This window comes from Caretta caretta, chromosome 6, assembly GCF_965140235.1.
Source record: "Caretta caretta isolate rCarCar2 chromosome 6, rCarCar1.hap1, whole genome shotgun sequence".
In the NCBI taxonomy this organism is placed as follows: Eukaryota; Metazoa; Chordata; order Testudines; family Cheloniidae; genus Caretta; species Caretta caretta.
Window position 1 is genome coordinate 123,258,913 of NC_134211.1, and position 12,068 is coordinate 123,270,980.

Genomic DNA, 12,068 nt, shown 5'->3' on the forward strand with positions numbered 1-12,068 from the left:
TAATGTCCCTCGCAGATTTTTTTTCTCCACAGAATATAAATTCTGCTGGAGAGGCATTACAGTTACATCTTTCGCCCACCAGAGGCTGCTATGGCCCCAGAAGAGAGGGCAGTCAGCCAGAGAGGCTGCTGTCCTCACAGTGGGGTCAGGTGAGGAGGCACGGGACAGACAGAGTGGTGCTGCTGGGGGGTTCACAGATTGGGGTTCAGAAGAGCTAGTGGGGGACAGACTTGGATGCAGGATCAGTGGGGTGACAGCACTGAGCCAGAGGCTGAATGGGAGGTGGGCTGAAGGGTCACATGGGGACAGAGGGTAGGGGGTGCAGGGCCACAAGTAGATGGGGGAGGAGGGCTGCAAGGACACACGGGGATAAGAGCAGATGTGCTTGACTGAATGGGAGAGGTTAGGGGTCAGCCAGGGTCTGAATGGGGGAGGCTCCCCAACTCCCTAAAAATCCCTCTCCCTCCCCAAACCTGTCCCATACTTCACCCACCCACACCCAATAACCCTCCAGGTTCACTCCAGGCTCCTTCCCTCTCCCTCAGATCCTCTGTTACCCCTGAATCCCCCAAAGCCTTTTCACTGCTTCTGAGGTGCGCAGGAAACACAGTTCTGTACTGTAGTTTAGATGAATTACTCAGCGTTCTGTATTCATATGCCTAGTAAGGAATCTATTTGTCAAAAAAACATTTCCTGAATCTTTTTTTTCCCCAGTCTGTATTGTTACAGACATATTTGGTGACAGGTATTTGAAATAAATTACCAAAATAACTGAAACTGGTGTGATTATATTGTGTTATTTTGACATACAAAATATGCAGAATTTTAAAATATTGTGTGCAGAATTTTTAATTTTTTGGCACTGAATTTCCCCAGGAGTAACAAGTGCAACAGGAACTTGGTACGCATAGGGGATAAATATACACAGCAGGGTGGCTTGTGCCTGAGATCTATGGCATATGGAGCTCAAAATATGTTTCAGTCACTCTGAAGGACACGTGGTAATGTACCTTTTAGAGAAAGCTACAGTTCAAAATAAAAATCCATGCACAAGCAGCTCTCATGAAGAGGCACACAGAATGGTAGGTGCCAAATCACAAAATGTTTGCTACAAAACAGAAACTGGAAATGCTGAATGATAGTTTAGTCTCTCTGCTTGAAACCCCATGCACATTCATCCTGGGTTTTTCTGTCATCCAGCTGTTGATCATAATGTCACAAGCATGATGAATTTGTCAATTCCAGTTCTTTGATGTTGTACAGGGACATAGTGACCTACACTTCTGTGCACCACATTGCATTTACAGTCTGCCACAGTCAGAATTACTATTAATACTCCCAAAAATATTTGTGTTAGAAACCAAAACGTTTACATAAACAGAAACTTTGGAAACAGTTTCTAAGCAATGAGAAGAACAGTTTTATAAGATCTGACACAACTCACCTCATGAATTAGACATTTGTCTATGAGCTGTAAATAGGAACTTATATTCTCCTCATCAGGTCTGGAAACTAAAAGTTGTGTACATACTGCAAACAAACAAACAAAAAAAGGATAGCTAGCAAAACACATGGTGACCAGGAAACGGGACTGACATCAATGTGTTGTTTTTAAGAATGGTCTTAGACTTCCATTGCAATTGTCTGAAATGAGTTATCAATGGAGCACTTGTGTAGAAAGACTCCCTTTTACAATTCCAGCCATGCCAGTCTATATTTAGGGCCAGATTTTGCTCTCAGTTACATTGCTGTAAATCCAGAGTAACTCCATTAGAGTTATACATGTGCAAATCAGCAGTAACAGAGTAGAATCTGGTTCCCCCATCTTATCCTATTCTCACATGTGAAAGACACTGTCACACAAAGAGTGTGCTGTTAAAATCTATTGCTTCCAGGGTCAAAATCTGGTCTCACTGAAGTCAATGGCAAAATTCCCACTGATTTGACTGACAGCAAGCTTTTGAAATAATGCCACAAAAGTGTGTGCAAATTAACTTACAGAATAAGACAGTGTCTGCATTGGGGGAATTTACCCAAACACTCCCACCCATTCTCACCCTGACTCAACTGAACTGGAGTTAAAGTCCGGAAGAGCTGCAGAATTCTACAGCCAGAACTGCCATCTTAGTTAAACCCGCTGGAAAGCAAACATCATCAAAACAACTGGTCACAGGAGCCTTCTCTACATTATGGCTTCCATCAATTTTAACCCTCATGGTGACCAGTAAATATCCCCAGTTTTCAGAGAAGGCCTGGGAGTGTGCCTGCTAACAATGCCATTTCCCCAACTTCGACTGATAAATCTCCATACCACTCAACTTCACGCATGACGGAGGTGCTGGTCATGACACCAGAGTTAGCAGTGAGGTCTGATATGGGCTTAAAATGCGGCACAAAAAAACATTTTTCTCAAAGTAAGTGGCCAATCAGTGTGAAATTACACACCGGGCTCAATGTTCTGCCCTTTGAAGTTTCTAGGTAATTTGTATTTCATGTCTATTCATACATTTTAAACAGAAAGTGCTGGAACTGGACCGGGGCTGACATTTCTCCATGGAAGTCTGACCGTTTTTTTTTTTTTTTTGAATAGCCTCCCTCCCCCCCGTTACCAAACCGCTCCATTCTCCACACAGCAAGCTGCTGCACGGAACAGTCCCCGCTCGCAGTGTTGGGAGTGGGCAGTCTGAATTACCCAGGAGGGTTAAAGCTCTGAGTAAGTTATGCAGGTCCTCCCAAATGTGTGTGAAGGGCACCCCGTCATGTGCTCTGTATCCACCACTTTTATTACAGAAAAGCTAGTTTAGGAACGATTTAGAGAGGTTTGCATGATTCAAAAATGAGGCTGAATGGACTCCCCCATTCCTCGTAGATATTCTTTTAAATCATTCCTCAGTTCAAGAAACTTGTTTTGTTTTGTACTGACCACAGCAGGACAAATTCCTTGCTGGTATAAATGGGCAAAATGCTATTGAAGTCAATGAAGCCATTTACACCAGCATCGAAGGGTTTTGCTGGGTATGACTGTTTCCCCTGTATTTCACAGTGCAGCGACAGCGGTGAGGCAGGGACACGCAGAGACCATGGGCAGCACCCTTACAGGAGTGCAGACTGCTTGGGCAATCTGCTCTAAGGCCCCAGTTCAGCAAAGCACTTAAGCATGTACAGTCAGGGCCCAAGCCACCAAAGAAAGTGTTTTAAAAAGCCCAACCCTCCCCCAACTTTCACATTACACAAATGCCAGTCCCAGGCACGCTCTCTCTATCCGTGTCACATGATCACGGATCGAAAGGAAGCAACTGCTCTGTACGTGCACTCCCTCGTACTGCAAGTCAGGGCTATAAAAAACTCCACTGGAGGACATGGGACCAGTGAGCAGCAGGGGACCGGCGCTGGCAATGAAAGCAAGTAGCCAGACCGAAGGTAACCCCAGAGCAGCCACTCGATTCCAGGATCATGCACCACAAAGGGGAAGATCTTTCCACAGGCTTTAAAAAATAATGGTGCATAGTCAAACACTAAAGGCTCATTCTGATTCAAGCTTCCAACATGCCTATTTGTATAGGGCTCAGCTGTACTTGCTAGGGCCTGCCTAGTTATGTCTACACTGCACAGTGAGCCTGGGTCTATGGGATCTGCGCTTGTGGACTCAGTGGTTCCAAGCTCATGCTTGAACATCCACGCTGTCTTGTAAACCAGGATTTGCACTTGCTGGACCTGGTCTCAGAGCCTTGGTAACATGTCTATACTGCACCACTCTGACTCATGTCTGCAGCTTGACCTGCATCCGCATTGCAAAATGTGAGTTGCAGTGGGACTTGGACTCTGACCCACCCCACTCGCAGGGTCCTGAGGGCTTGCTGACCCGAGTCAGACTGATCTGTGCGGCCAGAAAGGGGACTTGGGCTCGGGCTCAAACCGGAGTCAGAGCCCAGGCTTAGTGTGCAGTGTAGATGTACCCTCTAACATTGGAAGCGGTGCAGAAGACCAAGGAGGCTTTGTGACTCAGACAGGCATGATGCCTTCTGGAGCTCCTCAGCACACAGGAGAAGGAAGAAGGGCCTCCCTGCTACAATGGGGGGCAGTGAGCTCACCTGCCTCTATAGCCAGACAGCTCTACTGGCTGGAGGAGAGAGTAAGGCTACGTCCCCATCTCCTCCTAACCTTCCCTTTTCGCCAGCGCTAGCCATAAACAGCGCTTGAGCACATGTGAATGATGGCAGCATGGTACAATGGGACTCCGGAGAGCTGGGTGCAGTCCTGTCTCTGCTGTGTCACCTTGAGTACATCATTTCACCTCTGTCCATCTTCCCTAATTAGACTGCACGCCCTTTGGGTCAGGGACTGTTTCTTACTAAGTGTTGATACAGCACCTAGCACAATGGGGCCCTGAGAATATTATGATGAACAGGACACAAGGAGGGTGGATGGGGACCAGAGCGGCTATGAAATAAACGCTGTTCTTAACCATTTACTCCTAATAGAAGGAATAAAGACAATTGGAGCAGCTGACCTTTCCCCATGACTCTCGTGAACTGCCCAGGGAGATCCCCTTCGGGCAAAGGTGCCCCTCCAGACTCGCCCTCGCAGCCAGGCAAGTGGTGCTGCTGTATGCACCCAGAGGCAGAGTCCTTGCAGTCAGACCCTTGGCTGTCCGAGCCGATCAGAGAAGGCAGGTGGTGGGAATCCAGGTCCCGGCTCTGCTCGTCTGTGTTTGAATTCTGGGAGCAGTAGGCTTTGATTGGGGTGAGGATCATTTGGTGTAGCTCCTGCAGTGGGATGCGCAGGTTGCCACCTTCCAGGATGTCCTGCAGATTCCAGACAACAAAAATGGTTAGCAGCTGGTATGTCTGCAATCTCAATATGCCACTAGCTGCACTGAGCTCAGCCATGCTGCCTCAGCAAAGCTGACAACACTAGGACATTGCTTCCAGAAAAACAACCCCCGCAGAAGCCTCTTCTGTTGTTCCTACTCCAGGACTTACTTGTACTGTGTGATCCACGTTCAGTAAGTTGGTCCATTTAATTAACTGAGTCTTTCACAGAACCGTTTTAACAGAAACAGGCAAGAACTAGAACTTCAAGTCTGAAGCCCCCTGCAAACCCCCTTCCCCATTTTCAGGTGTGTGGGTTCAGATTTGAACTCCTGAATCTGAACCCACCCCATGAATCAGGTGGGATCCAAAATCAGTGCGAGTATGGCGTCCAGATCCAGTGCAGATGCAGCCCAAGAGGGATGAAATCCCATGAGAGCAGCTGATCTGGCGAGATTCCCACCCTTCAAGAAAGCAGAGACCTTGCAATTTCCACGGGAATCACATGAGAACAGCACATGAGATTTCAGTGCTGTCTACCGTCACAAAATTCAGTCTCTAACCTAAGCCTATCCTGGCTCTGGCTCTCAGTACTGCCTTCTTGGCCCATGTCTGGCCCAGCTATCCACCCACATACCTAAAACCTTTGTCCAGGCTCTTACCAACTTGTGTCTCAAATGCTGCAACATGATTCTCTCTGGACTTGACAAACGCAATCTTGCCGTGCTCATCTCCATTCAAAATGCTGCTAAGATCATTTTCCTACCCAGCTGTTTTGACCATGTCGCCCCTCCACTGGCTCCCCCTTCTCTATCACATCAAACATAAACTACTTGTCCTCACTTGCAAGGCCATGCATGGCCTAACCCTAGCTGATCTTGTCTCTCATTCACTGTTGAAAGGCTGATTCCTGCATTCCCATGATGCCAGCCTCCATCACCCACTTGTTACATTTTCAAGCAAGCGCCCTCCTGTTTTCTCCCATGCTGCCCCACCCCCTGGCAGGAGCTCCCTGTAAACATCCACAAAGTCACGTCTTCATTCTCCTTCAAACCCCTGCTTGCTTGACAGTGGTTAGGCTGCTGGTGCCCTGTGATCACTTCTTGTGATGCTGACCCATATTGTCTCCTTGTCCTCCCCGTCTGTTTCTATCACTAGGTGTCTCTCATCTTACATGTAGACTGTAAGCTCCGTGGGGCAGGGACTGCCTTTCTGTGTTTGTACAGCACCTAGCACAATGGGGTCCTGGTCCATGACTAGGGCTCCTGGGAGTCATGGTAAGAATACTACCACCACCACATATGGTTTCTCAGCTTTGAAGTGGCCGGGGCAGTTTATTACTGTAGTCTGGAACCCGCCTATAGAATCACAGGGCTTTGAAGACACAGCTGGTCTTTGGGTCATTTCTGTGAATGAGGAGTGATTGGAGAGGGAGATATTTCACTGGAATCCTCCATGGGTGTAATCCTGGCCATGCTAAAGTGAATGGGAATTTTGCCAGTGGGGCTAGAATTTCACCCCATATTTCAAACGTGATCTTAAAACCCTCCAAACGTTTGTATTCCTTCCAGTGGTTCAGAATGAAAAATGTTGGCTTCTTAATCCCGGCAGACTGCATATTTGTGTGCGTCACAGCCGTTCTCCTTCCGCAGTTCGGGTTTAATCCTCCCTCCCTCCCGCCGGGAAATGCCAGTGAGGAAGGCGGGAAGGACTGCATCTTGTTCTTAATATGGGCCAGACTCGTCTCCCGTTTCTCAGGCTACTGGGTCTCACTCAAACTACTCTTGAGGCATCACTTCCGACACAAAACCAGAGCAGACAAGCTCCTGGGGAAAGCGCGATGGATGAACATATGAAAGATACATTAAGAGAAAGCACATGCGGTGTCACAAGCCAGCCTGACCTGTGGGGTGATTGTTTATTTTCCCCATCACTCTTCACCACCTGCACTCCCGGCTCCATCGCTCTGAATTACATGGAGTCGGTGTGCAGCTAGGCGGGGACCCATTGTGTTAACCGGGTGCAGCTCCTTTACGGGAAGAAAGAAAGGTTCGCAGGAGGGGCTTGCCCAGAAGATCAAGTCACACACATGCTCCTGGTTAGTTAAAATAAAGGAAGGAAAACTAGAAAAACAGAGACACATGCTCCTAAGTAATACAGCCCACAGCCAGCTTTTACTCATGGGCCCCACTCAAACCATCCACAGAACCACAGCCCCAGAGTCCAGGCAAATCCCACTATATCGCTAGCAGTCAAGAGCAAACACTACTATTTATCCCATCTTATTGGATAGACTGTGTAGATCATTGTGTCAGCCAAACTTGGGTTACGTTCCTGTAGTAACAACAGTCAATCAATACTGTATTTCAAACTTCATGAAGAGGAGGGGGAAGAAAGGCTGTGAAATTGCCTAGAAAACACATCCGAAAAGCAAACTCAATCCAGTCGTCTGTCTCTTGGATGTAATGATTGTTATTAATGTACAGAGGGAAATACAGCTTTACTAACTCCTACAGTTCCATAAATAAAATCCCATAGTTTAAACATGCAAAATAAAGTGGTGAGCTAACCAAAACACCAATAAATCGCAATGCGCAGCATAATTATTGAACAGCTCCCAGTCAGAAGCTGTGCATAGAATGATTGATGCAATATAACACAACAGAGGAACAACAAACAGCGAGGTGTTGGACTGAGTTGATACTGGTAGGTGTGCTATTGCTGGTTCTTTTCTGATGGCTCCACCAGTTTCAGCAGAATTTAAACTTTCATCACAAAGAACAAAAAGACGTTTGACCTCTCTGGCTGCCTCGAGAACCTGCTGAATGTGAACGGATGCAATGCTGCTTTCCAGAGTCGTCAGCCAGCCAGCCTAGAAAGCGCACTGGGATAGGCAAGTCGTGCTCCTCCCCTGCAGTGAGGGACTGCAGACAGCCCGGAACCACACCAGTTCTGCTGAGAAAGAGGGGGAGGGCAGGGCTGTGGGATCCCACCCGGGCGGGTTTGTATCCCGTGCATGCCAAAGCGCTGCTCACGGGGGCTCTCTCCTCTACGGTGTGTGCGAGGGAACAGAGCAGCAGCGGGACCTGCAGGCGACCATGTGGTTTCACCTCCACGTGTCCCACAGGGTCAGGGGCGCAAGTACCGGTGACACTGGGGACGTGGAGTGGCACTCCCTGTCTCACACAGGGTGCGTCTACCCAGGAGCGGGAAGGGGGTGTCCCAGCTTGGGCAGACATACACACGCGAGCTCTGCTCGACGCAGCACACTACAAATGACAGTGTAGCTGTGGCTCAGGCTAGCTGTCCGAGTGTATAACTTGGGGGCTGGTACTTGGGTCGCTTGCCTGAGCCACCGCCTTGGCCACACGACTGTTTTCAAGCAGCCCTAGGACGGGTACGTCCACCCAAGTTAGGAACCATCTTCCCCGCTGCTGTGTGGACGTACCCACCGAGAGTGGGCAGGCAGGCTCAAGGAACGGGCGGAGCACTGGCTACTACTCCAACTGGCCAGGCAGTGCCAGGGCACGCACGCTGTGCTAGGTACAGGACTGGTGCAGGTTACAACCTCCCGGAGCTGGGGGAGAACCAGGAGGCAGCTTACGCCTCGGTACAAAAGCCAGTGGGGCAGCCTGCTGATAAAATGCAGTGGTTGGTACAGCAGTGCGTTTGTGATACAATTACCCGAATGTGGCAAACCCAACGAAGAAAACGCTCAATGAAAAAGATGCACTCTGGGGGAAATACCCAGCAATAACCAAAAAGGACTTTATCTGAGAATTAATTCCTGGCTATTATTTTAATTGAAAAAGAAGCAGAAATAACTTACCCTTTCTAAAGACTTGAGAAGATTCTGCCTCTCTTTCAGCTTTTGGATACTGATGACTATTTTGTGCCTTGCACCTTTGGTAACATTCTGTGAAGATACAGTACAATGTGACATTCACATCTCCACCAGCCAGCAGGATGCACAAAAATCCTTTCTTTCGTAAGTGAAAAGGGCTGCTGTTAATTCAAGAAACCTCTGAATTCAGGGATAATCAGAGAGGCACAGGGTCTAAGGAAACAGGTTAGAAACCCATTGAAGCTATAGATTTCTCACTGGCTTGTGAACCCTCCTTTGGAGTGGCAATATTTATAAGTGCTCACAAGGGACGAAAGGTCTTCTCAGAGACTTAAGAAAGATGTTTTTAAATCCAATGTCAGGTCTGGGAGCAGAACTACAGCTCTCGGTGCCAGAACACAGTTTTCTGTGATTCAAATCAAACAAACACTTGGCCGAAACTGAAAAAATTGCCCTCTGCCACCTGCTGCCTTTGATCACAGTTTGTTTGCAGTTGTTCACAGTTCTCTAGGGAGCTGACTCCGCGAGCCTTACTCTGGCAGAGTAGAATGTACTGTACACTGACACGAAGAGAAGGCCCACTGATTCCAATGGGACCACTTGTGTCATTAAATGTAGAGATCTCACTACAGTTTTAAACTATTTTGCACAAGGCGTGGCAACGCTGAGAAAAGCAATCCTCAAAACAAAAAAAAACAACCCTCAGAGTTAGGAACCGAAATAGCAGCACCCAGCCTGATTCACTACCGTGGTAGTCCAGTTTATGCTGGGGTAACTCAACAGTGTTATCCCAGCTCCACATTGGTGTATCTCCACTTGTACCCTGACATAAAACTGGAGTAAGAGTGTGGTGAATCAGGCCCCCTGGCTCTAAGAGAGGTGTGAGAAGCTTAGGCCTGGTCTACACTTCAAAATTAGTCTACACTTAAAAAAATTTCATGGCCCAAGCACTATAGTTGGGCAGCCCTAAGTCCAGTGTAGACATACCTAGGATAGCGGAAGAATTCCTCCATTGACCTAGTTACCGCCTCTCGGAGGGGTGGATTAACTCCATTGACATGCCCTTAGAAAGCTGCGGGGCCCCTTTCATTTTAAGGAAAGCTTGGCTCGGACATTGCCAGTTTCCTTCCTCCAGTGCAAGTCAGTGTTTAGGCCATGTCTACACTAGCACTTATGTCGGCAAAACTTGTCACTCAGGAGTGTGAAAAAAATCCACACCCCCTGAGCAACATAAATTTTGCAGGCATAAGCACTTGTGTGCAGAACGCTGCGTCCGCAGGAGACGCTCTCTGCTGACATAGCTACCACAGCTCATTGAGCTGGTTTTATTCTGTCGATGGGAGAACTCTCTCCCATCAGCATAACGCGGCTAAACAAGCGCTCTTACAGCGGCACAGCTTGTAAGTGTAGACACGGCCTTAGTGAAGGCTCTGGAAAGTTTAGAAGGGGCTGAAGAAATTGGAAGTTAAAAAAAAGACCCTGTCAAAAAATCAGCTGAGCACCTATATAGGCCTTGAACCCAAAAAGACTAGAGTATCCTTCTCCGGCAATGAAAGTGTTACCAGATCATTCATTCCATCAAACTTTTGGAATCATAGCTCAGAGGAAAAACGAATCTATTTGCAACACGGCAGCAGCATTTGATTTATAAAGATGCTAATCAGATCTATTTATCCCAGGGATAACATGGAAAGCAATCTATTAAGGAGACTTTAAAAGGAACAAATAAGTCAGTCACCAAATTCCCGTTGATTTTCAATGGGTGTTGGATGTCTGAATGCCATTTGTGCCTCTGAAAGGGTCCTCCTTAAAGTTCAGTGGTGAAAGCCAGTGCACATCTCCCATTGACTTTGATGGGATGAGGATTTCACCCCATGACTTCACTGACAAGCTTTTGGCCAAGTCATTTTTGGATACAAGGTGTTGTTTGCCCCTCCCCCCCTCCCCCAGTTTTTGGCATTTTTTTGCAATGTTCACAAATGATGCAAAGTTTTCAGGGAAACCTATCAACAAACTGAACAAACAGAGCGTTTTTAATCGTGACAACACTAGAAAAAATATGTGACTAACTGTTTTATAGCTAATTTGAGACATACTTGTGCCTCGAGCTGGCATTCAGTAAGTGCCATCATTTCTTCATATGTCATCTGGGAGAAAAGAGCTGCATACTTGTGCAGACGTAGACTCTTCAGCCAGGCAGGAACATCTGCAGCACAAAGGCAAGTCGACAAAACGCCCTGTTATTTGATGACACTATTTAACAACATAACATAAAATCAACAACAACATGAGGAGTTTATTAGGCAACGGATTCCTTTTGTTTTCCACAGTACTCTTGTACTGATAGCTCCAAAACTTTTATTGCACTTTGATGTTAGCAACGAAGGCTGGAACGTGCCTAAGGATATACGTCCCAAGTTCCCACTGATTTCAATGGTGTTTCAGATGCATATTCATTGGCAGGATCAGTCCCTTGATGTGGGGCATTTCCTATTAGATCTGATTGCCCTTTATGAGCCACGGTGAAGTAGTTTACTGTCTTTTGAAGATTCTTCTTAATTCCCTGTTCACATTATTGTTTTTAAATACTAGTGTTTCATCTTACACAGAAATGTATTCACAGCACTGAGACAAGACAGAGGAGATGGCGTGGCCTTTTGATCAAGAGTCAGGTCTTACAGAGTTGCAAACCTGGCAAATAAATAATTAGACTCAGCGCCGGCCTTAGGGAGAATGGTGCCCTGGACGAACTTGTATTTTGGCTCCTGCCTTAATGCTTCCCTCAACGCCCCAGTGCCCGCCAGGCCTGGGCAGCCAACTTGATCCCCTCCATGCCCCCATCACAGCTTGACCCTGGCTGAAGAGCTGCGTGGAGATGGAGAGCACTGATAGCATGATACCCCAACCCCATAATGGCCCCATAGACACACTGAATGGGGAAGGGGCTCCCGCAGTGCAGCACATCCCACTGCAGAGCTTTGTGGGGCCACAGTCCCCTTCCCTACACCCTGGAGGCTGGGGAGCCCAGACTCTGATGGCGCTGGCGGGAGCAGAGAGCCAGCCCCGCGGGAAAGCAAAGGGCGGTACCCCGGGGGAACTGAGCTCCATGGCCGCATGCGCCCATCCGCTGGGCGCTGCTCTGCACCGCTGCTGCCCGCAACTCTCACGCCCCCTTTATCTTACTGCTGCTGCCACCTTGGGCCTCTTCTGGGCTCACTGTGTAAAGATGCAGCGGGTCTGCCCCCAGCCCACGCTTCCCTCCTCTTCCTCTGCTCCTTCCCTCGCCTGCATGGCACAGGGTGGCCCTTCTCCGCTCTTCTTCCTCACCCCCCAACTCCAGTTTCTTTGCTTCTCTCTCCTGCTCGAGGAATCGCTAGCTCCTGAACAAAATCCTTTTCCTTGACTTGCCTGTC

At 47.9% G+C, this 12,068-nt stretch overlaps 1 protein-coding gene across 9 annotated transcripts in view; it reads right to left on the reverse strand.

Moving 5' to 3' along the window:
- The window catches only part of SAMD4A (sterile alpha motif domain containing 4A), a 208,895-nt gene that overhangs the window by 31,505 nt on the left and 165,322 nt on the right, over positions 1-12,068 (reverse strand). For all 9 annotated transcript variants that reach the window (XM_075129981.1, XM_075129980.1, XM_075129984.1 and 6 more), the window contains 4 exons: positions 10,752-10,861; positions 8,641-8,727; positions 4,511-4,805; positions 1,445-1,530 (listed from right to left, as the gene is read on the reverse strand). In XM_075129981.1, the coding sequence (XP_074986082.1) occupies positions 1,445-1,530; positions 4,511-4,805; positions 8,641-8,727; positions 10,752-10,861 (578 nt within the window). The remainder of the gene's footprint in view (positions 1-1,444; positions 1,531-4,510; positions 4,806-8,640; positions 8,728-10,751; positions 10,862-12,068) is intronic.